Below are 27,119 nucleotides of genomic sequence, written 5' to 3' on the forward strand. Positions count from 1 at the left end.
GCAATAATTAAAGGCACAGCCTAGTTAGTAATTAGGGAGACATAACGTGGTTTGTATTAAAATCTATAGGCTGTTATAGGTATAATTAATAAAAAAATATTATAGGACATCTCCTTAGATATCACGGGCCCATAATCCCGGTTTTTTGATAGGCTTGCGTGGGGACACAGATCCAACACGTAGAGGCCCCTTGGAGAGCTTTTATGTCATGTAGAACGCCTGCTGGAACCCGTTCACAGGTGCAACAATAAACACCCATGAACCGGTCTCAGCAGGCATTGGGACTATTGTAGAAAAAGAGAACATTATTATTACACAAATTAACTAAGTCCTACAGTAAGCTCAATAAGGCTTGTTTTGTGGGTACTTAGACAACGATATATATAATATATACATATTTATAAATATCTAAATATATACATAGAAAACACCCATGACTCAGGAACAAATAAATATCTGTGCTCATCGCACAAATAAATGCCCTTACCGGGATTCGAACCCACGACCATCGGCTTCACATCCCACTACCCACTAGGCCAGACCGGTCGTCAAAGGTATGAAAGAAAATAAGATGTCCCGTCACGTATATCAATAGTAGGTATATAACAGATATATGAATATAGTAGAAGGCTTTCTACATTTTCAGCCTGAAAGTTGGGTCTCGGGAAATTATGCAGATAAAGCCCTAATATCTAGACCGATTATGAATAAAGGATTTAAAATGTAAAGAGCTAGTTATTTTAGGAGAACTATAAAATTTGACTAAATTTTCCGTTCAGATCGTAAAGGATTTTAATTTTCAAGATGAAAATCAGGGCCACAGAAAGAGAACATTACTACCCACGCAGTCCGCCAGTAAGCCTGAACCGACCTGAAGATTATAAATAAAGGCATTCCTGGCTATAAGGCGGACCAAAGAGCTGTCATTTCGTGAGACCAAGTATAAAATTTGATTAAATTTTCAGTGAACTCGCGCGGTGGCCGTGTGAAACCAGCCATCCATTTTTTAAGGCGGTGTTGTGGCGCCGTGCATATTTGATACCCGCTTAATTGGCGACTGACGCGACATTAAGGGAGGCTTAATGTCGCGTCGCTGAGTGGCTTAAAATGGATACTGGGCTTCAATCTGTAAAATAAGACGAGCAAAATTGCTATTAGAAACTTTAGGTCGTTATAATTTTAAATGTAATCATTAGAATATTTTATACTCTTAGGCCATGAAAAACGTAGCGTGGCATCAAAAACCATCATAGATTGACTGTCATTTGTCCTATGTGCTTTAAATCGGACAGTTTTCTTTGATTGCTCACCCAGGACTAAGGGTAGGTAAAATTAAATTTCATGACATGTCGCGTTTACTTCTCATTCTTTCTCAAGCAGCTTTGGTAGTACTTACATTAACACAAAAGGCGCACTGTACTCAATTTACATGTATTTGCATACGCCGCCTTAGCTAATGAATACTTCTTCAATTCGCACGTAATCGCGTTATTGCCAATCTCCACGTACAGGCGACAAGCTTTGAATAATGAAATGAACAGCCGAGCGTATGTTGTCAACTGACGTCATCCCTAACCTTCGTTTTCATTGGGAATCAATCGAAGTTCAAAGAATGTCATTTTCAAAATTAAAATGCTTTTCTAAACATATTATCTGCTGCTTTTACTTTGGATCAAAGATTCATTGATTTTACCTCTATAAGGTGTGCAAAGTCTAAGATAAAATATTGATAGCTTAGGAAGATGGCGCTTCACGAGGCCATATATTTTGTGGTATATGAATTATCAAACCGTCGGGTGACAAGCAAAAGTCACTATTAAGTACTGTCAAAAAATTAAAGTAACAATGCACTTTGTTACACTTGTAACACGGTTGATTGTCCAATAATTTCAATGGTGTTAGTTAGTGACTTTTGCTTCTCACCCGACGAAACGCAAACTTTTAACAATTAGGGTTACCGCATCATTAACAAAGCCGTTATTAAAAGTAACAAACTACGATGAACGTTAAGTAAAGCTACAATACTTACTTCTAAAATAGTACTTAAACTTATAGTACTTAACTTTGCTCCTGTTCAGGTAACATATTCTAGTGTGAAAATATGTATAAGGGTAATACTTAAATAACGAACTACCCAAAGTGTATCACTGAAGGAGGATAGGGTGTCGAAGAGAAACATGTCTATTCATAGAAAACGTTCAAAAAGGGTCAAGTCGAATAAACAATGAAAGGTCTCTGTAACAATGCGGCGCGCAATTTCAAATCCAATTTCATGCCAATTCCTAGTCTAATCTAACTTGAAGACTAACCATATTTAAGTCTAGAGCAAATTATTTCATGTATATTAGATGAGCCTTTATATTGGGAACCTAGAATTTATGACAGCGCTTGTAGTGATTTATGGTCAGATTTTATATTGATATAGGCTGAAATTTGCAATAGACGGGTGCAAATAAAAATCTTTTTACGCAGCATAAAATTGGCAGAGGGTGAGTAAACATGAAAACAATGTATGTCGACGGAATTACAGCCATGAGGCCCATGAGTGTTATAAAACAACACAAAACGATTGAATATTTAATGGGACACAGGAAAATAAAATTGAATTCGTGTCCATGTAAAAGGTTGGGTAAACACTAACACCACACACTTTTGTTTAGGTTGCTTATGTTTGAAATTCGCCACATTTATAATTGTTTAGGAATTTTAAAATTATTTGTTATATTTTGATGGATATGTTTGTTTTTTTTTTTTGTGTAATTTGATGTTTAATTTCTTTAGAAATTCTTATACGTTAATACCCTTAACTTAGAAACTTAGAAATATATCCTAGGTTAGAAAAAGAGGCCATGGCATGTACGAGTATTTGTACGTCACATAAGTATTAGAGCATCATCACCGTTTAGAAATAGATTCTTTAGACTAACAGGAAGACCCAGGCTCACATATCTCAGCCATATAAAAGACAGAGTTTCTGTCTTGTCGTACGAGGGAGCTAAAAGGATGACCCAGCAAAGAGAAGAGTGGCGATTATCCACCGACAAGAGCATAGCTCTTAAATAATGATGATGATGAGACTAAAATGTAGGTAGTAATTAAATCAATAATATATTATCGTACCTGATATCAACAAGTGAAGTACCTAATTTATCATTCACACGTTGACCTGAACATTCTGCAACTAACTATGAATATCACTAATGAACTGCGATTTGAAGCTCGCGGTTAACCCATGTTCACGTGCGCAGTATATTACATGCCAGTTACGGTACTATGTCCCTTTGGAAACTTAATAGGACTAATTATCCTCGTTCTAGCTATATGAAATGACACCGACAAAGGAATATAAGGAAAATAGAATACCTAGTCTACAATGCTGCGCTCGTCTGCAGGCAATGTGTTATTATATGATATGCAAAATAAAGAAAATGTTTTCAGCATAACACAGCCTACGCAATTATGTGTTTATCGGATTAATCTTGACTCTTAAATCGGTAAGAGATAAATAAAAACAAGATAACGCGAAAGAAATTGCAATTAATGTTTGTGGAGATTTATTAAAACCTTTTTTCTCCAATATGCTCGGAAATGTTCACCTTACTGTAGCAAAAATACTACGGGAAGTTCTTCGTTAATGTCAAACTCTAATTAAAAAACATCAAACTATCGCTGTCCTGTTCTAGCGGACGGGAAGTAAAAAAACACGACAGTAATAACTTATTACTGTAGTGTTTTTTACTTTTTAATAATAAAAAACGCAAACGGCCAATTATTATTGCCGCGAGCCGCTTCTACACGACCCGAGCTATCATTTCACGTGTATGATCGTGCGAATACTGCTTAATAAAATCAAAGATTATTTTTATATATTTTTTTAATCTCATCCGTGTTCATAAAGCTTATATAGTTTGTCAAAGGACTTTCTCATTTCAAACATAGACAAAGAGAATCATATTATCTTTGTCTTACACTAGTACTAGCACCCAAAAGAAAAGGATGGATATAGTTTTCCTGGTTCTTACTGACTGAAAAGTTGGTTTGACCAACTATATTGCACAATTATATTGAATGAACGAATACTGAATGGCAGAATAAGTTTGTAACTTTAACTTTTAAAAATTAATTAAAGAGGGAAATTGTTTTTGACATTTTGGATGTGAAGGTTTGATTTGAGTGATGCTTGATGGTTAAATAATAATTATTTTAGCTTATTTCCTCGCATGTTTGGAGAAAAGCACTATATATGCCTCGGCGGGAATAGCAATTCGTGGATTCGTCTTCTTTGTCGGACTCCGCTTCGCGTCGTCCGACAAAATCGAAACTCATCCACGAATTGCCCTTTCCCGGCCTCTGCAATAATGTACTATTAATACCGGCAAACTCATTGGACCAAACTCATTACCGCCGGCAAGGAAGATTTAATAAAATTTCAGCTCCAGATTGGATATTTAGACTTAAATATTAACAGGAAATATCCAACAATAGCTTTAAGTTTTATTTATTAGTTAGATCGAGGAATTGTTAGGTATACTCGGTAGGCTCGTAGCAAGAAATTAGACAAAAATATTTTTGCATGTCAGTTGCATGTAGAATGGCAGTGAGCGTCAGGATGAGGGTAGACCTCCAGGAATTTAAACGACGTTTACTGTCTACATTTAGTCAGAGAAATCAGTGTATCTAAGCCTAAAATGACATCAGATTCGAACTCTGACCTCAGGTTGGCGGGTGGATCTTCTTTAAAATGTAAAATAGCTTATTTTAGGAAGAGATGCACTGATTTCCATGAAAATAACACTGCAGGTATAATATGTTTATAAATATTTTGTTGAAATTCTTGGGGGTCCCCCGCCATCCTATCGCACACAAATGGTAACATAATTTGAGTAAGTAGGTACTCAAGAAGAATTTAGTTTCAACATGTTATTATTAGAAACTTAAATTTAGTAAATATACGCCAAAACGGCTGTAAATAGTCTGAAAGTTATCTAAAATTACCGTAGTATAAATTTTCTACACTGCTGAACACTTTATATCTAATGTCACAGGACTCTCGTAGAGTTTGTTCAAAGTTTGGTCATACCTAACTTTTAAATTGGATTATCTTTAAGTTCACATTTTCTTCGCTTCTTATATTCTTATGTGCTCGAGCTACCTACTATTTAATTTGTCATGTATAAAAGTAATGTAAATATTAATTCAAACACATATTTTTATCAAATATATATAAGCAGAGTTTATTCAGCACAAGGGTAAAAAACAAGAATCAGAAATCAATAACCACGTCAATCACATATTAAGAATGCATGTCATGTCGGCCAGGATTACAGCAAGGAGTACATACTATTTTACAAATGAATGAAACCTCCAACAAAAAGTGTGACGATGACGAGTGATGCTGATGAAAAATAGGGGACGCTTTGTCAAGCAGCGGCACACAAAGTACCTAAAGCTATCAATAAAAAAAGTTTTTACATTGCGACACGCTACATTTTTATGATGATTAATGATATAAGGGTCATGTACAGCAATTAGGTTCATATCTCTCCTCTGAATATAAGTACCTACCCAATGTTACGGGCTGAGGGTGATTTTCTGGTTGAAAACTCATCCGCAATTCCGCATATTATACGGCTACTCCTTTCCTATAAATATTTGTAATAAAATAATAACTTTTAGGAATGCACACAAGGAGTTATCTATTTATGTGTCCATGTATTTGTTTTATATTTAGATAAGATAATCGCTGAAATTAGTTGATTGTTCATCTGTCAATTTCAGAATGGGTATGGTACTGGTAGAGATGGGTAGTGAGTAAATACTCACAGGTAAATACCGAGTAAATACTCAGTATTTACTCAATATACCCGTATTTACTCGTTTATACCCAAATTGGTGGGTATAAACTATTTAGAGTGCTGAAAGGGGCATATAAATTTGAAATATAGGTGTATTTTGTAAGCCGCTACTGGATTAAGTACTCAAAATTGTAAGAAATGTATTTTTAAGAGGGACACTCCATACATGTAACTAATTGTCACAAAAGAATATCTCAGAAACCACCAACGTGTTGCACGTCATTAAATGGGTCTTCAAAAATAACTGGAATGTTTCTAAGAACATTTTTGGATAAATTGAATATTTTTGGAAAAAAAACCGTTTCGAAAGGCCAAAATAATGTTTATCTCTCTATAACTTTCGAACCAAAGTTCAGAAAAAATATGAAAACATATCGGGAGATTAGCCGTTTAATAGAGTACAAAAAACAATATTTTGAACATCATCGGTGGAGCCATTTTTGAGTTTTCTTTAAAAACCCCTTAATAAAAGGTCGTAAGTGCCGCGTAAACACGCACTTTTGCGCGACATGCACTTATCTAGAACATCGATAGAATTTAAGTACTCATATTTTTTAAGTAAATACCTTCTTATTTAAAACAAAATTGTTATCACAATTTGCCTCTCACTAATAATTACCTTTTTTTCCTAAATTAAGCGCCCTGTAGGCTTTTTATTTTATAGATATTGTTAATACACGTTAGCACTCTTCAATAAAAGACAATTTTGTTCTTAAATCTCACTTTTTGAATATTTTATAAGCAATCGTTTTTACCCACCTAAATGAGTAAATACGGGTATTTATCGGGTGCTTTGAGTAAATACCGAGTAAATACTCAGCATTTACTCACCCCTACCCATCTCTAGGTACTGGTAAAAACACCACACAATAAAGATTTACGAGTAGTTTTTAACTAATTCGTCTGCATTAAATCAAAAAACGCAATTTCGTGCCGTCTAACTCAAAATTGCTAGCAAAAAGATGAACTTCCCGAGAGTGATAAGTGATAAAAATATTATTTTTCAATTTTCTACTTCTAATACTGACACCACTAGTTGCACAAGTTAGAAACTGCTTAGACAGCTCTTTCGTTGCGATTCCGAAGTGGAATGCTAACGAGAACACTTAGATTAATGGGATTACCAGTGCTTAGCCCGACCGGGCAAAAACAAAAACCCCTTGGTTCATAGTCTTCGCTGTACTTTTACTAGACGAAAACAAAGGTTACGAATTATTGTGTTTTTTTGGGGGCAAAGTTGTTAAATAACCTTTAGAATACGGGCGATTCTTACCTGTGTTACCTGTGCTATACGATTGACATGAAAAATAATACAAATCGATTAAACGCGCAACGGTGCCGAGAGCATACTATGACCATTAGAACGGAACTGCTGAAAGGAAACCATCACCCATGTTCAATAATCCTCAACGTGAACGAGCTAACAGACATGCTTAAGTGGAGCCCAAACTATCGGAACGTATTAACCAACCAATTAACTGATGCCTCCGAAACGTACTATGATGCATGCAAATCGAAGTTGCACATATTTTGGCCATGCATTGTGGTTGACACTGGTCGGTAATTTGGATGTCGAATCGAGTATTGAACGCCAATTCGTGAATGCATTTTGATGTAATTGGACTTGAATGGATTTGACTAAACCTACAGAGTACCTGCCCTTGTAAAAAGAGTTGGAAGTTATGTTTAGATTGAGAGGTAAATATAACAACAGTTTACCTAGATATATATAAATAGTGCTCGTGGCATCTTACTAAAGCGGAACAGAGCGGAACTTAGTCTGACATCTAAGTTTACGCGAACTTGGTTTTGTTTACGTAAGTATCCAGCATGTAGAGATGTGTCTGTTAGATTGAGATATGTAAGTGTTAGGTAAGGTCTGCCTATTTAGTAATTAAGTATAATGTAATTGCTGTGCGGCTGGCATTTAAAGCAATTTTACCATTAGGTGCAGAGACTGCGGATCCACACGTCACACCGGTGTACTCTTTGACCTGGTATATTAAATATGTCTGACCTGCGAGGGGCTCTTGACGTAGTACTCGGTGTCGTTGATGATGAGCCGGAAGTCGTTCTCGAGCAGCGACTCGACGGTGTCGCTGGACGCGATGCGCACGCGCTCGTCCGCCGCCAGCGCCGTGGCCCGCTCCACACCGCGGTCTTCTGCTTTAACCTGGGATAATAAAAACCATGCTACAATTATTTTGCGTGCATTCGATTATTCTTTTTCCCACTAAAGCTACAAATTTATTTCTAATCGACGGCCTGTCACAAACAACACGAAATAAACAGACTGACGTAGTGTAACGGTTTCCTTAAAACCTCGTTAGCGCTAAGCGTTTTGTACCTACTGGCCGGTTGTAAAAAAAATTAAAAACATTTTTAAATAGTTTTCTGGAATCTGTCACGTGAAGAAAATTGCTGCACATCTACGACAATTTCTTGCAAATAAGATACTAAATATCTCTAAAATAATATAATTTACCTAACTTAATCTATCTAGATCGTGCCTTTTTTTTTTTTTTAATTATGCATGGGTTTACTCATGGCCACAGACTAGCCGAGGCGTAGACGTGGCCTACGATGGAGCGAGCTCGCCCAGAAGATACCTGTTCACTCTTGATTTGAAGGTTGCCGGGTTATAAGAGCACGGAAATATAGACGCCGGCAAGGAATTATTGGTATGGGTTAGTATCGTTTCGTCTAAAAAGCAGCTGGTCTATGTAGCATCTGGTCTAAAAAGCAGCTCGTCTATATTGCATCTGGTCTAAAAAACAGGTGGTCTAAAAACCAATTTGTCTAAAACGCCCATGGCAACTGGTCTAAAATGCTTTTCGCCTAAGAAGCAACTGGTCTAAAAATACCTCTCGTCTAAGACGCAACTTGTCTAAAACGCTATTCGTCTTTAATGCAAGTAGTCTACAATGCATTTTGTCTAAATTGTGTTTCTGACGTCACAGGCGTCCACAGGCTACAGAAACCGCTTATTGGGACGTGTTTCTCGCCTAGGGATAGTATTGTCTTTCTTTCATTCATCTAATGATTTGTTCACATGGACATGCTTAGCTTTATTAATTAGTTTGGTTCTAAACAATATTTTGTTAAAATACTTAATTGGATATAACATTAATTAAAGTTTTTATTTAATTTTCTAGATTTAAGCTAGTTAATATTTCTAGATTTAAGTAGTTAGTTTGCTGTACAGTGTACATATTTATTATCAATAAAGGCATTAATTAATAGTAATATCAATATCATCTGAAGTACGCTGTTAAAATCTTTTGGGTTCCTCAGGGCCTCGGTGTATAATAAATAATACCTACTGATTTTAATATGAAAAGTGTTTTTTTAGTGCGTAAGTTGAAACTTAGAAATAACTTTGACGGCCTGCGTAGCTTAGTTGGTAGTGACTCTGCCTGCTAAGCGGAGATCCCGGGTTCGAATCCCGGTGAGGGTATATATTTGTGTAAGTATCACAGATATTTGTACCTGAGTCATGGATGTTTTCTGTGTTTGTGTTCGTCAATATATATTATATACATCGTCGCCCGGTTGCAGCGTTAACCCATTCAGTGCCGAAGACGCGAATTCGCGTCCTGTCTATGCCTAAACGTGATACCGAGGACGCGAATTCGCGTCGTCGCGTGGAAGGAGGCGGCACTGTGATGATTAAAAATATGAAGCGTCGGCAATGAATGGGTTAACGCTGCTCAGAAGTATTTGCGACTGATGGCGACTGTAGTAAGGTAAATAAGAATAATACGCCAGGCTGTAGGTGAAAATAACATTTTATTCTTAATTAAACTATTGGACTAAAATGCTTGTTATCAAAGAGAAAATGCGTTTTTTAAACTAAAGAATGCTTCTTATTAAACTAAAAACTTTCTTGCTCCTAATGTGGCATTTCTCATATTCTTGCATCACCTATCCCGTTCCTATCGTTTGTATATTTTTAAATACTTTTTCACTTCTGTAACCTTCTCCAGAAAGTCAAATGGCGTAATCAAACCCTCCTCCAACGCAGTCAACAGCTTAGTATATTCAGTGTCGAATTTTATATCAACCTTTTTTCTGTTGTTGACGTTGAAAATGTTTTTACACAGTTTAATGTCTTGGATTTTGGATTCTTCGCGTATTTTTTGCAAGAAATAAACAAATGTGGGCTTTCGGGCCACTCGACTATTCAATCTTCTATGCCAAGCTTCGACACTGTTCGTCGTGCGATGTCTTTCCTTGGCACAGCTTATCATGGGTAATGAAAGCCATTGCTTGTTTACATACCGATGGAAATCCCGCATTTCGTCCGTATCAGGTGTTATTTGTATAATATTAATCCAAGCGTCGGCTATACAAGCGGTGGGAATCAATGGTAAATTCGCGGTCAATCTGACAGCGTGGCGTCCTTCCTTTGTTGATGTGAGATTCATTTCTTCACCCTTATCCCATACATTTTTGTTAAAATGGAAGTAGCATCCAGTCAACTTAGCTTGAGGGAATACCATTCTGAACGCTTTGTATTGGCCTACTTCGTAGTCACATTTGAAAAAGTCTATGTCAAGCGATAATTCTCTTTTAAGTGCCTCAAACAATCTGATATATGTTCTTTTTGTTTTGTCAGGGAGGAGGGCATAGACAACTGGAACAATATTCGTATGGTTTTCGTTACTTCCAATATCCAATTGTAACGTGAAAAGTTGTTTGAAGGGTTTGGGAACTCTTTTGAAGGTGGAGTCTCCGAAAAACTGTTTGCCCTTAATGTTTTTTATTGTATTTTGACTTTTTTTGGTACAAAATACTAATATTTTGTCATTATTGTCTCCATCACACCATACCAAAAAGTCTGTGGCCAAAATTTCAGGTACTTCGACGTCATTTAAATTTAGGGGGTTGGTTTTTTGTAAATTTAGAAATTTTCTTCGTTTTCTATTTAGTGTATCTTTTTTCGACACATACATATCCATTTCTATTATTTTTCTTTTTGACTTTTCATGTAAATTCAATTTAGTTATTTGTTCTTCAAAAATCTGTTTAACGGGGGCATAATTCTTACATACTTCTTTTTTACAGGAATCAATTATCAAATCTACTTCATTTCTAAATTTGTTTCTTCGGCAGGAATGTGGAGTTGGGGGTGTCCTCACATTGTTTCGCTGCGGACCTAATTTTATAGATGCACTACAGTCGGCACGGTTTACGCAACGCCATAGTGTAGTGCTGTCTTTATTAGTTTTATTCAAATTGTATCTATAGCCGTCATGTAATAGCGATTTACCTCCTCTCTGGCTCTCTATAAATACCAGTTCCTGCTGTGTATGCTCTCCACTACTCGGTCCGGGATTCATAATTTATGTTAACTATTTCACATAACCATAAAATAATATTGCATTATCGCAGGAAAACAGCACATAATAGAATGTAGTTGTCATTAATCTAATCAAATACGGAATCAGTATGTAGTCTAAAGTGGCCAGTATGTTTCCGATGTAAAGGAGTTTCAATATGAATTGCAAACAGATTGATTTATTGGATACAGAGTGGACTTGGTTACTTTAAGACTGCTTGCTAATTACATCATCAGCGTTTTAAAACACTTAGTAATTATAAAATGTACTTTTTGTCGAGCACTAGTGGCGTGGCAGTAGTACGCTAGACTTTCAATCCGGAGGCCTCGGGTTCAAACCTAGTTTCTAACTTTTCGGAGCTTATGTACGAAATATCATTGATACTTACCAGTTGCTTTTCGGTGAAGGAAAACATCGTGAGGAAACCTGCATACTTCTGCGAAGAAATTCAAAGGTGTATGTGAAGTCCCCAATCCGCTCTGGGCAAGCGTGGGGACTATTGCCCAAACCCTCTCATGCATGAGAGGAGGCCTGTGCCCACTTGCCCAGCAGTGGGACGTAGGTATATAGGCTGAGCAGGAGGAGGTACTTTTAGACCAGTGGCTATTTAGACCAGTTGCTACATAGACGAGCTGCTTTTTAGACCAGATGCTACATAGACGAGCTGTTTTTTAGACAACATGCTACGTAGACGAGCTGCTTTTTAGACCAGATGCTACATAGACGAGCTGTTATTTAGACGATTTGATTTTTAGACCACCTGCTTTTTAGACCAGATGCAATATAGACGAGCTGCTTTTTAGACCAGATGCTACATAGACCAGCTGCTTTTTAGACGAAACGATACTAACCCATTGGTATTATGCTGTGTACATTTCCCCGGATCGGGTAAGTGTTGTGAATATTTCATTTAAGTTACTACTAGGAATAATTTTACGTTGTATTCTTTTATACTGTTAACATGCTGTTAACTAATTTGTTGTTTTCTGACTGCTTCATCCGTGAACACTAAAATAATGCTGAAAGGTTAATTTTCCTGATATTTCTTTCCTTGTGGGCCGGATGTAGCAGTCACTATTGAGTGCATTTTCTAATATGCCCAATAATACTAGGGATCAAGTCTGGGGTTGGAAATTGCCTACACCCTGCCTGAAAACCCTCTATCCTGCACTACCCCGGGTTGCGCTATGCGCAAGCTCTATAATGTAGAAGGTTTCCGTTCCGAGCTGAGGATCCGGAACCACAGCGGGAAGCCATCCTAGTCTACTCCGGACCAACTGGGACTCCTGCGCTGTACAGCCTCAGGAAAGTGCCTCCTTTTAAGGATTTGTTTCTATATTTCTATCTGTGTCAGCTCAGTTATAACGACTCACGACCCTAGCTAACTTCCTGTAATTATAAATAATATTAAATACATTTTCTAAATTAAACTTTCATTTCTAACCTATCTATCTCTATCTACATGTGACGTTAAACGTCACATTAGCGCCCAACGTGCAATAGTCTAAAGCTTTCAATGATAAACCGGGTCTATAAACGTCACATTGGCGCCCATACTAGGTTTAACTGAGCTGAGCACTACTGAAACAGGTCCTTAGCATTTTATTTTTAGTTTTCACTGATGTTCATGTAGGTTCATTACTGTCATTAGTCATTCTAGTTTCTGTACATTCATATCTACCTAGTTTAAGTTTGTTTTGAGTAGTTCCTTGGTACGTGGTTATCTTTATCTATTCATTTTTGTTTTTTTCTTACTATAAAGTAGCTTCTAATATCCTACCAAATTTGTAAGCCACGTACTACGAAACTAAAACTGTTTTTTCTACCTGTGTAAACCTGTGTATATAATCACAACACTCACCTAATTCGTCTGAATTGATCATGGCGTATCCTATTAAGTTTCTATCTCTGCAAAAAGCCGAATTAGAATACGAGGTTATTCTAAGGGGTGGTTCAGTTGGCTTAGTACAAGATCTTCAGAGCCAGACTGTTAAATTAAATATACCACTTGAGGATATTTTAGAATCTCACTTAAAGTCTGCGACTGATCTAAATGATGTCAAAGATTTTAAAATCACGAACTATAATAAGTCTTAAAATTAATTTCTAGTAGAAAGTATTCCCCGATTCTGGCCCCGCCTCTCAGTGGTCCCCGATCCTGACCCCAAGGCCGAGCCACCGCCCCTGCTGAACCTAAAAAAAAAAAAAAAAATAGCCCCCCATTTGAATTGATTGCGCTAGGTCTCAGCAGTGCCCGGCGCCTCCTTCAGGGACTTACGAAATACGCTAATTAAACAATACACCTTGTTCACCACGGTAACAATAGGCTTATCGACCCTTTTCTATTGTTCGATCTCGACTCGGGCGCGCTATTGTGTTACCGAGCATACTACCTGCCTGGACCCTTTCCTTAACCCACCGACGTCTCCATTCATGCCTTCTTTATGTGTGTATACTGTAGGTGTTTGTGATAGGTATTTTGCAATAGGTATTAGCGACAGCTATTTGCAATAGGTATTAGCGATAGGTACTTATTTGTGATGCATAGGTACTCTAACTATCAACTCTAATAACCCGCATTATCTTATTACCTCTTGGAGCTATTTCGATTTATAAGGAATACAGTTCTAACCTTCTTCTGACGTAGAATTTACACTAGTAATCCTTTGGCAGCCTAAACTAACCTTAACCTTTTACCAAACCTAACTTATTCTTCGAAAACCTAACCTAAACCTAACTTGACCAAACCTAACTAAAATCAACCTAACTCATTTCAAACTAACCTGCTTTCACCTAGTCTTCCGATATAAAGTAAACTCGTAGTTACTTGTTTCTTTCCATTATTTAAAAAAATAACGAGGCGTGTGAGGCATTTCTTGTGCACTTGTGTTCATTGTTATAATAGCTTAATTGTTTTATTGATAGACGTCTATTATATTTTATACTGACAATGGATTTATTGTTTCCTATACCTATTCTTTTATAATTTGGGTTTGAGTAAAGAGAACGTCTGTTTAGATGAACTTGTTGATACATGTTACTTTGTGTGATTTAAAAAAAAGAACGAGACATGTCAACTGGTTTCAACATGATTTAGTCTAATACATCAACATTTCTTGTGCGTTGCTATTCATTGTTATAACAGCATAATTGCTTTATTAATAGACGTCTATTATATTTTATGCTGACAATGGATTTATTGTTTCCTATACCTATTCTTTTATAATTTGGGTTTGAGTAAAGAGAACGTCTGTTTAGATGAACTTGTTGATACATGTTACTTTGTGTGATTTAAAAAAAAGAACGAGACATGTCAACTGGTTTCAACATGATTTAGTCTAATACGTCAACATTTCTTGTGCGTTGCTATTCATTGTTATAACAGCATAATTGCTTTATTGGTAGACATCTATTATATTTTATACCGACAATGGATTTATTGTTTCCTATTATGCTTTTGAATTTGGGTTTTAGTAAAGAGAGCGTATGTATTAGATGAACTTGTTGAGACATGATTTTAACGGTACTGTACCCTGGTCATAGTGACACAGTATAAAAGCCGAAGAGAAATGAGTTTGAGTAAGTATTACCGTCGTGGCAGTCCACTGTATCAGAGCTCCTTGTATCTATTGCAGTATATAGAAATATAGTGTTAATTCAACAGTGAAGTGTTTAAGTGTTTATAGAAAGACCCAACAATGGATGTAAGTATGTCTTTTATTACCGTAACTTACTTTGTTTTGTTTTCACTTGTGTTCTTTGTGTTTTAATTATCAAGATTGTAGACAGTGTGTAAATTATTGTTTTATATTGTTTCAGTTCACTGAAAATACTTTCAAGAACTATTACTACCCGGATAATAATAAAGACGAATCAAGCGATGAAGAGGGTACGCTTGGTTTCAAAGTTAAACAAGCCATCGCAAAGAAACGTTCAGGAAACAATATCGATAGTTTCTTTGAACGACCTAAAAAGCAACCCAAAATTGTGAAACGGTCTTCGAATGTGAGCAAAAGTTCACCAGACGGTGTTGCAAACTTATCATCCGGACAAGACGACGGGGCGTATGCATCACATTTGATTAAAATCGAGATATATGATATGCAAACAATTAAAAACGTCCCACCCATGGAACACTGGAAGCATGCGGACTTCAGATTGAAATATTTTGCGTTGGAAGACGATTTGGAGCTACAAAATACGCGAAATATTATTTATAACATAACAAAGCAATTAGCTTCTAAGGACAGTAGTGTGAAATATTTTATAGATAATAAGAAACAGTGATAGTTATAATTATTAATGATAGTAGTAGCTTAATGATTGTGTTAACGTATTTCTCATTTTTTACCTCTCCTTAAGTACATTTTCCATGTAACAGATTATTTTTATTGTATAACATTACAACAAGTTTTAATTTAAACTTCTCACTTGTAAAGGTCACAGTCCCCACTCTTAGAAATCTTATACGTGTAGTCAACTATTTAAATGAAAGAAAGCACTGTATGATTTCTCATTTCATAATGGACTCTTTGAGCTGTGATGTCTACGATCTTGAACTTATCAGACTCTGTGAAGAAATAGAAGAAAATGAAGATCTATGCGAGGCTGCCCGTCTTGTGAGCCAACTTCATCGAGAGGCGTAAGTAAAAATATTCCTGTTCATACATGTTTATAACTCTTAACCGGTACCTGTTTAACAAAGGATGGGTCCGTAACTTGTTGTGACCTGAACTAATTGTTAGGATAAACGTGGGGTGGGAGAGGACTGGTTATATAAGCGGGGTATCTCGAGTTCATATCATTCAGTGTTTTGGTGCCGTGCTTGTATTGTGATATCCTTTTCCATAATGGTGTTTACTTATTATCATATTGGTCTCACCTTACCTCGTGATAAGATTGAGGAATTAAGTAAAGAATTTATTGTATCATATTTTCATAGAAATATTCGAATGTGGTACATTTCAAACAAATTACCTCACACGTTACTGGAAGATTCTGATATTATACCGTATTATACACCATGTGATGGGCATATAAAAAATTCCAAGGGGAATACTGAGTCATCAGATGTGATTGATGGAGTTTTGATGATGCAGGCCTATTGTCAGCAGTGTCGAAAAGACTTACGTTAGTATATACAACCAACCATTTTAGTAATTATTTTTATTTTATCTCACATTAAGATATTTATGTTTATTTTGTATTGTTATAGATCTTCTCAAATAGGACGGGGAGTAAAAAGGACAGCTGCAGTTTTGGAGACTGAAGAATTCTTGTTGAAGAAAAACCGTCCAGCAGCTGCTGAACCTGTCACATCAACATCACCCGAACCAGTTCCCGATGTCATTGTGAGTACAAATAATAATCATGAAATTGAATGTTCTGTGTGTAATAAGTTTGTCTCTAAAAGATATTTTAAAAATCATTTAGTTTCAGTTTCAGTTTCAGTTTATTTATTCAAGAACAATTTACATCGTGTTTGAATATTCAATATACATATATACAATTATGATTAACCTAGTGAACAAAACAAAAACGCATGCAAGACATACATGATTATTCAATAAATAAATTCTATTATGACATTAAACGTTTCAACAAACAACCACAGCAAATTCATAATAAAGTAAGAAAATAAATCAATAATAATCAATTAAGTATATAAGTTTATGTCAGCAACAATAAATAATAAGTGTTACATTAAAAATCACTAATGTCATAACAGCATTTTTCTAACAAATATACTTTTAACTTATCTCTAAAAGTTGCGGCGCATTTTAAAACTTTAAAATCTGTAGGCATCTTGTTAAACAATCTGACCGCTTGAACTCTGGCGCTGTGTTCTACAACCTCCAGTCTCGGAGCTAATTTTGGAGTCAAGTTCTTAGTCCTAGAGGCTTCCCGCAACACCATTTCGGATTCCGTTTCATAACGATTTCGATGCTTGATAACATCCGTTAAAAGAACTAGTATGTAGAGGCTAGGTACAGTAAGTATTCTCAGACTCTTAAAGTGTTTAAATAGTAATCTTCACAAAAATAATGTTTTAAGGGCTGACATTGAATGGGTTAATGTTCAGTTAATTGAAAATGCTTTTAAGAATAGGGTGGCCACTTACAGAATACTATTAAATGAAAATGTTCACCAACCATTTACTCCCGAATCTATTTTACTAGGAAATAAAGATAAAATCTTTGCATTATTGGATCGTTCCCTCACTGATCACCATGCTTTAAAAGTAAACTTTATTTTAAATGCGGATTTTACTCAAGAGAGCAAACAAGTAAATAATACATTTGATTTCCAATTATGTAACAATGTAGTTGATGTTAGCAGCGACAAAGATGAGATTTTCGAGTCAGTTGTTAAAGATATATTAACAAAATTATTTAACTTTGAGAGAAAAGATAGTGGATGGAGTTTAGTAAAATTTAACTATCTAGATGTCAATGTAAACAAATTTAATCCATTGCGTGGTTCTTCCTATATCGAATTACCACGTGATATTCAGAACAGAAAAGCAGTTATTAATGTAAAAAATAGTGATCATGAATGTTTTAGATGGGCTGTATTGTCAGGCTTGTATCCACCTACAAGTCATCGTTCAAACACTACGAAATCGTATATAGCGCATAAAAATAAATTAAATTTTGGAAATTTAACTTTCCCACTTAAAGTTGGAGATATTCAGAAATTTGAAAAAATGAATGATATAAGTATAAACGTTTTTGGTCTTGAATACAATTCGAAAAGTAAAATACATGATGTAGTAGGCCCATTACACTTAACAAAGTGCAAAAAAGCTACCCACTTGAACTTATTGTACATATCCAAAGACAGTAAGGGGCATTATTGCTATATCAAAAATTTATCTAGGTTAGTATCCAAACAATTATCAAATACACAGCATGCCGCACATATTTGTGATGGTTGTTTGTCGAACTTTAAAACTCGTGACAATTTAATGAATCATCAAAGAAACGATTGTTTCCATGTTTGTACACATTTACCTTCAGAACAGGATAAAAAGAAAAACTGGTTCAATGAAAACGTTTCCTCCAATATACTTACTTTCGATAATTATGAACGTAAATTAAGGGTACCTTTTGTTATTTATGCTGATTTCGAGGCCTTTCTAAACCCGATTCAAACAGGTAAAATTAATCCTACTACATCCTCAACAACAAATATACAAAAACATGAGGTATATAGTTTTGGATACTATATTAAATGTTCTTATAATGATAAATTGTCAGTGTACAGAACATATAAAGGCAAAAATTGCACCCAGGAATTTATGAAGTATATGGAACAAGACTTAAAGGCCATTTGTAGGAGAAATACTTTTGTAAAAACTCCATTGCCTTTATCTAATGCAAATAATGTGCATATTTCTCAGAGTAGTACATGTTATATTTGTGATAAAAATTTAAACGAGGATTCAGTCATTTCCTATAATTACCATACTGGTCTTTATGAAGGAGTGGCACATAAATTTTGTTCTGAAAAATACAGGGCACCTAATTTTGTACCTGTATTTTTCCATAATTTGTGTAACTATGATAGTCATTTTATAGTGCATGGGCTTGGTTTGATGGAAGGCGACATTGAACTGATTCCAGAGAACAAAGAGAAATACATTTCATTTTCTAAGAACTTGCAAATAAATAATCGCACAGTGAAATTGAGATTTGTTGATTCACTTAAATTTATGTCCAGTAGTCTTGACAAATTGGCAAAAAACTTGTTGCCTGAACAATTTCATGAATTAAAATTGAATTTTTCATGCGAGGAGGATTTTAAACGCTTATTACGAAAGGGTGTATATCCCTATGAACACATGTCATCATACGATTCTTTAAACTTAACAGCTCTTCCCTCTAAAGATGATTTCTTTAGTTCCTTGTCTGATAGTCACATCTCAGAGGAGGATTATGATCACGCAAAAGATGTTTGGTCTCATTTTCAATGCAAAAATATGGGTGATTATTCTGATTTATATTTAAAAACTGATGTTTTATTACTAACTGATATATTTGAAAATTTTAGAAACCTTTGTCTTAAGACGTATGGATTAGACCCCGCTCATTATTATACTGCTCCGGGATTAAGTTGGGATGCAATGTTAAGAACTACAAAAATAAAACTAGAACTCCTAACTGATATCGATAAAATAGCTTTTATAGCGAAAAATATTCGAGGTGGCATATCACAATGTAGTAATAGATATGCGAAGGCTAATAATATTTTTTTGTCAGATTATAATCAAAATATCCCATCGTCATTTCTTATGTACTTTGATGCAAATAACCTTTACGGGTGGGCTATGTCTCAATGTCTTCCTACCGGTAAATTTGAATGGGTAAATACAGATACTGACTTTAATATATCTGATGACGCTGATCATGGTTTAATTTTAGAAGTTGATCTCGAATACCCTAACGAGTTGCATGACTCTCATTCAGATTTGCCATTCTGTCCTGAAAACGTTTGTTTGGGTAATTCCAAAGAAAAAAAATTAATTCCTAATTTAAATAAAAAAACGAATTATGTCATTCACTATAGAAATCTAAAACAGTGTTTAAAAAATGGTTTGAAATTGAGTAAAATCCATCGCATTCTTAAATTTCAGCAGTCTATGTGGTTAAAAAGTTACATAGATTTGAACACCCACATGCGATCACAGGCATCATCCGATTTTTTTTTTTTTTTTTTAATTATTTATTCAGAAACAAACAGTCATACATGGATTATGAACATATTTTAAAGACAATAAGAATAGACCTATAGTTTCATAACAGAAAAACATATAAATAGGTCCGTGGCTATTAACTATATAAGAGAAAGACTTAATTTGTATTATTGCAATTACTATATACTAGAAATTTGTAAATCTATGATTTGATACTTTGTCAAAAAATACATTTTAAGTGCGTTAAGCAAGTTATAAATTTAGTTAAATTCAATATTTAAATGCATTCTTAAGTTGTGTTAGTGTACAGTGAAAGAAGTCTACATCATTAAGTTTAAGGTTTTCATTAAATAGTTTACATGCGCGTTTAATGAATACGTTTCTACCGTAGCCAGTCCTGCAGAATGGTATAGAAAATAAGTTTCTTTTACGACAACGGCGCTCTCGTCTTCGCGGAACTCTAAAACAGATTTTATGTAAAAGAATAGGGGCATCTAATTGTGAACGGAAAATTTTGAAGAGCAAAACGGAATCATTAGCATCACGACGGTCACTAAGAGTTTGTATATTTAGACGTTTACAAGTATCAGTATAGTCAGCGGTATAGGTTAGTCCAGTCCTGAAGGCCAGTGATTTAATAAATCTTTTCTGGAGTCGCTCAATTCTGTCAATGTGTACTTTGTAAAAAGGTTTCCATACTGAGCTACAAAATTCAAGGTGACTTCGAACAAAATTTTGAAAAAGATTTCTTTAAACTAATGAATAATTCAGTGTTCGGTAAGACCATGGAAAATGTTGCAAAACGTGTAAATGTCAAATTATTAAATAACTGGGAAAATCGAGGAAAAACGCAGGGGGTTCAATCTTTGATAGCGAAACCCGAGTTCCATAGTTTATCCATATTCTCTGAGAATTTAGTGGCCGTTCAGTTGAATAAAACTAGAATATTTTATAATAAACCGATTTATTTGGGATTTTGCGTATTAGATATATCAAAAACTTTGATGTATGACTTTCACTACAGCTACATGAAAACCAAATATCCAGACAATCTTAAGCTTCTTTATACAGATACTGATAGCTTAGTATATCAAATTTTCACGGAAAATTATTACGCAGATATAAAATCAGACCTTAATTTATATTTTGATACATCTGACTATCCTCCTAACAATAAATATGATTTGCCGTTAATTAATAAAAAGCGATTAGGGTTTTTCAAAGATGAAAATAATGGTAGAATTTTAAAAGAATTCGTAGGTCTGAGATCTAAAATGTATACCTTAGATGTTGAAAAATATGACGAGAATGATGAGAAAACTGAAGAATACGGTGTTTTATCAAAAGCCAAAGGAGTCAATAAATGTGTTACAAAAAAATTTACTCTTGACAATTACAAAACGTGTTTATTTAATAAAAATTTGCAACGCGCTCAAATGCTAAGATTTAAGTCTATAAAACATATAATATTCACTCAAAAAATAAATAAAATATCATTATCGCATGAAGATACAAAACGATACTTATTAGAAAACTCTTCTGACACTCTTGCGTGGGGTCATTATAAAATACCGCAATAATAAAAAAGTTTTTTAAGTTGTAATTTAATCACACAGAACATTCGAATTCCAAATTATTGTTTGTACATTGTATATTTTTAAGATATTACTTGTAAACATGTAAAAAAAAAATGTATGAATTTTATTTTATTATATCTTTTAAGGAAGTTTTGTAAATAAGAAACAAAAAAATTAATGTTAAAAGTGTGATCATATATAATAAATTTATTTTTTTACGTAATCCTTTTGTTTTTTTCTACTATATCTGAGTTGTTTAAATAGTAATCTTCTTTCTGAATATTACCATTTAAAGTCCATCCGTTAACATATCAACACTCACCCACACACACACACATACACATAGATTACGATATTTAATAATGATTCACTTTTATCATCCTTTCACCACCATTGTCGCAGGTCCTAGTGGCTGTGGTAAAACTCAATTTGTCACAAACTTTTTGAATAACTCCAAAGAGATATGTAATGTTGAATTTGATGAAATTATTTGGTGTTATGATGAAATGCAACCTCTCTACAATCTGGAAAATGTAAATTATAGTCAAGGAATACCAGATTTTTCAATTTTTGATGGGAAGAAACCTAAACTTCTTATTATAGATGATTTGATGAGAGAATCAGATGGACGAATCGTTGACATTTTTACGAAAGGTAGTCATCATAGAAACTTAAGTGTTTTTTATATTACACAAAACATATTTCATCAAGGTCGAGGTCAACGTGATATTTCATTGAATACAAGCTACATTGTATTTTTTAAAAATCCCAGGGATAAAACTCAAATACGCTACCTGTCACGACAAGTTTACCCAGAAAACTCAAAGTTTGTGGACGAAGCCTACAAAGATGCTACAAAGGAGGCTCATGGTTACCTCATGATTGACCTGAAACAAAATACAAATGACATATGCCGTTTCAAAACAAAAATATTTCCGTTCGATGGGCATTGCACAGTGTATGTACCTAAAAAGGGGTTTAAATATGATAAAAATCAGCATATTTTAGTCAGTTCTACATGATGCATGCAAGAGTAAACACATATAAACATTTACTTGAAGCATTGCAGTTGCTTAAACCCAAATATCGTACTGCGTTACTTAAATCTTGTGACGGTGAAGAGATCAACATTATTTGTGAGTGTATTTATAACGTCCTAAATGGGAAAATTCCATTAGAAAAAAAAGAAAAGACGAAACTAAAAAAATATAAAGATATTTTAAGAAAATTAGTTTCGAAAGGGAAACATAAAATAAGAAAAACTGTTATAGTTCAAAAAGGAGGCGCATTTCTACCTATTATTTTAGGTGCAGTTTTAAGTGCTTTAGTGAACTCTTTATCATAAGCAAAATGGAAAACACAAAAAAAATGTTATTAGTAGAATCAGATTTTATTGAAAGACTGAAACGGAATGAGAGTCCACCCGAAAATTCCTCATCTCGGCTAGATGGAGAGATGCAAAAGATCCTTAAAAGTAAAATGAATGATCGCGAAAAGTGGACGTTATATTCTCAAGCATTACAAAGATTTCTACATTTTATTGAAACAGATCGAAAACCGTTTAGAATACCCATCGTGATGGAGGGGCTAGATCAAGTCATCAACGAAAGTAATGATATTATAAAAACAAAAGTGAACAAAAAGGAGGAGAATGAAAATAATGAGTCAGTTACGGATAATATAACTGAAGCAGCCACACCGTCATCGTTTAATACACCACCTGGTGAAATAAATCAAGAACTAATGCCAATCAGTCCATCAAAAATTATAAACATATTACCTAAATCTTATGAAAGAAAAGCTCGAACGTTGTTAGATTACATTGTTTCAAGTAAACCGAAAATTTGGTGGAAACAGACTGGTGAAGTTGTTATAAATAACCAAACCATTCAAAATAGTAATATTACTGATTTGGTAAGCGACACCGTTAGATGTCTTAAACGTCCTAAGCCAATTGGATGGGAAGTGTTTGCTTTACTTTTAAAAGATATCGAAGTTCCTAGGTCATGCATAGGTAATCCTACAAATTTAGCATTTATTAAAGGTACTCCTTTGATTGAACCCTTTACCCCCTCCACATCTGTGAAGACGAGAGCCTCAACAGATAAAGATAATAATACTTCTACACCTCTTGCTACACGGGAGCAAAAGAGATCCGGAAAGAAAATAGAGTGGGAAAGATGGACTCCTTATTAGACATTAACAGAATCTACTATGATGTCTCTAATCCAGCTGGCTATAGCAGTTTAAATAATTTATCAAAGGAAATGAAAGGTCAAATGAACAAAGAGGAAGTGAAAAAATGGTTACAATCTCAAGATACGTACACGCTGCATAAACCTACTCATAGACGATTTACTAGAAATAAATACATTCTCTCGAACTTTAATGAACTTTGGCAAGCCGATTTAAGTGATATGAGTACTTATAGTCAATATAATGATGGGTACAAATATATTCTTTGTGTTATTGATGTATTCAGTAAATATGCTTTTGCAAGAGCCATGAAGAAGAAGGATTCAGCAACTGTTAAACAATGTTTTGAAAGCATATTTACTGAAGCCAACTCTGTTCCCCGTCACATCCAATCTGATAAAGGTACAGAATTTGTTTCAAGGGCGGTTAGAGATTACTTTAAGAGCAAAAATATTAATTATTATACCACTAATAACCCCGACATTAAAGCAAGTATAGTAGAAAGGTTTCAAAGAACACTTAAAATGAAAATGTGGCGTTACTTCACTCATAAGAATACATATAACTACACAAATATATTACAAGATCTTTTACATTCTTACAACCATAGCTATCATTCTAGCATTAAAATGCGCCCAGTTGATGTTAGCTCTAATAATATTATGACTGTTTGGTGTAATTTATATGATCGCAAAAAAGATAGGCAAATTTCATCAGAAACTAAAAAACTAAATGTAGGTGATCATGTTAGAATCACTAAATATAAGCATGTGTTTCAAAAAGGTTATGAAAGTAATTGGAGTGATGAAATATTTATTATTGATTCGATTATTAATAGATCGCCACGAGTTGTTTATACAATAAAGGATTTAGAAGGTGAACCCATCATTGGTACATTTTATTCTAAAGAATTACAAAAAGTAACTTACCTCCCCTCCAACGAGTATAAAATTGATAAAATAATACGCTCGCGTCGAGTTGCTGGCAGAAAGGAAATACTAGTTAAGTGGCAAGGTTATCCTAATAAATTTAATTCTTGGATACCTGAATCAAACTTAAAGAAAATATGAGTGAAAATAGTTTTTATCTAACTTTGTTAAGTAATAGTTCATCAGATTACTACACGGATAACACGACTGCACATTTCTTAACTAAATTACCAAAGACCATTAAATTGGATGGAGAATGGGTAGTTGGGTTGGTGGAATTTCAATACCCTTGTTCCATGTATAATGTTCAAGAGCACGAAAACATCATTTATTTAAAGAAAACGGTGTTATCACCCACCGATAAAACTACAAAAATAGTGGATATAAAAACTCATATACCAGCCACTACATATGATAATATAGATCATTTTCTTCAAGCGTTTAATGAAAACCCACAGTTAAAAAATAACGTAAAATTTCGATATGATGGATTAACAAAACTGGTTGGAATAGCAACAACAAATAAAGAAATAACATCTATCATAACAACTCCGATACTAAGTCTGCAATTGGGTTTTAAACCGAGAACAAATTTAAAACAAAATACATTAGGAAAAAACCCTGCAAATTTATATTTAGGTTTACCATCTCAAATATTTGTTTATACTGATATAATACATCCACAAGTAGTCGGAGATGTTATTACTTCATTACTCAGAATAATACCTTTAGATCCAACTAAGTTCATTTATGGAGCTTATAAAACTCACATCTTCTCACCCGCTCATTATGTACCAGTTTTACGAAGAGAGTTCGATACAATTGAAATAGATATAAGAACAACGACTGGTGTCAGAGTACCATTTCAATTTGGATCTTCTTGCGTGAAGCTACACTTTCAACGAGTAAAATGATTTACAACAGATCGTCAGTCTCTTGTCCTTACGAACATTATTATTCACACCAAGCCGGCTCTGGGATAGGTATTGTCTATAAGGGAGTTCCATACCAACGAGGACATGGTATAGGCAGTTTTTTGGGTGGACTATTTAGATCAGTGCTCCCTTTGTTATCTAGCGGTTTAAAAACCATTGGAAAAGAAACCTTAGGGGCAGGGGTTGGTCTGTTATCTGATATGGTAAATTCTCGTTGTCGTAAATAGCTATTAGGGTCATGTATGTGTTAGATTAGTCTTTACGTTTAGGTTGCTATTTTTACTTTTGTATATCATGTTTTACTTTGTGCTCACATATTATGTCAAATGAATTGCGTGGAATGTTTTATATCTAGTTATAAGTCTAGGATTCATGCTCCTTTCATACGTGCTTAATATTGTATCTATTTATAAGTCTAGGATTCGTGCTCCTTTCATACGTGCTTATAATTAACGAGATTGACAGAAATAAATAAAACTCACTCTGCATATAATGCCCACTAGTTCAGAGATACAAATCGCCCGGCCATTCCTATATAAACCCGCGCCATTTGTAGCATATTCAGAGAACTCAGACTCTTAGCTTAACTCTATCACTTGCCTGAACACTCTCCAGTAAATAAACTCAGATATATGTGTTTTTATTTCACACAACACATATTCCGGTAAATGGAGGTATAGCGGACTTCGAGACAGCACGACGGCCAGCGCGTTCCAGCGGCGAGTTTCTACGCTTCACCCAACGAACCCCTCATCACGAAAAGTTACAGTCTACACTCCACAGTTTGGTCCTTCGAACCGGATGAAGATAGAAAAACGTACGCGCTGAGTTTCAAGCGACATAGCTTAATTCAGAATCAAGAAAGAAACACGTACGCGCTGAGTTTCAAGCGACATTGCTTAACTCAGACGGCAAAAAAGAAACAAGTACGCGCTGAGTTTTAAGCGACATTGCTTGACTCAGACGGCAAGACTGAATAAAGAACGCGCTGGGCCTAGAGGTTCGCTTCGGCTCAGACCCAACCCCAATACCTTTCCGTACCCATTTACCGGCTTGCCGGTCGGACCGTGTAGCGTGTAGGTCGTCCTCCGCTCACGTGTCCTGGCAACTTTCGTTGCATGTGTCACATGGTTGATACCCACACACTGCTTTCGAACGTTCTAGGCATTGCACTTTGCCATTGCGGGAGATTCAGTGCCACGAGGGATCCACGCTTCGCTTAGGGCCTGACGTTACGCTCAGTAACGGTCAGTCATAGATATAGGCAGGTCAAGTTAGGGACCCCCGCGTGTGTTAAGTGAAGTGAAGTGGTTCCAGCCAGAAAGATGTCCGAAAAGGAAGCAAGGAGCCTACGACCACGCACCAAGGGCCCGCCTGCGCCCGCAGCCAACATGGACACCCCTACCCCCTCGTCCGGTAAGACTACGTCCGGCGAGACAAATACGTGGAGCAAGGGCACCAGTGGCAACCCGAATACTACCGGTGGAAACGAGTCGGTACACTCGGAAACGTTAGATGCCACGGTAGTAAATCGTAGTAGATTAGGTACGCTAGTGAATAAAGACATCGATGCGCCGCCATCGCCGTCGC

At 35.2% G+C, this 27,119-nt stretch overlaps 1 protein-coding gene across 1 annotated transcript in view; it reads right to left on the reverse strand.

Moving 5' to 3' along the window:
• The window catches only part of LOC134665902 (calcium uniporter protein, mitochondrial), a 174,426-nt gene that overhangs the window by 13,707 nt on the left and 133,600 nt on the right, over positions 1–27,119 (reverse strand). The window contains exon 4 of the mRNA XM_063522952.1: positions 7,873–8,028. Coding sequence (XP_063379022.1) covers positions 7,873–8,028 — 156 coding nt within the window. The remainder of the gene's footprint in view (positions 1–7,872; positions 8,029–27,119) is intronic.

Source organism: Cydia fagiglandana, chromosome 7, assembly GCF_963556715.1.
Source record: "Cydia fagiglandana chromosome 7, ilCydFagi1.1, whole genome shotgun sequence".
In the NCBI taxonomy this organism is placed as follows: Eukaryota; Metazoa; Arthropoda; class Insecta; order Lepidoptera; family Tortricidae; genus Cydia; species Cydia fagiglandana.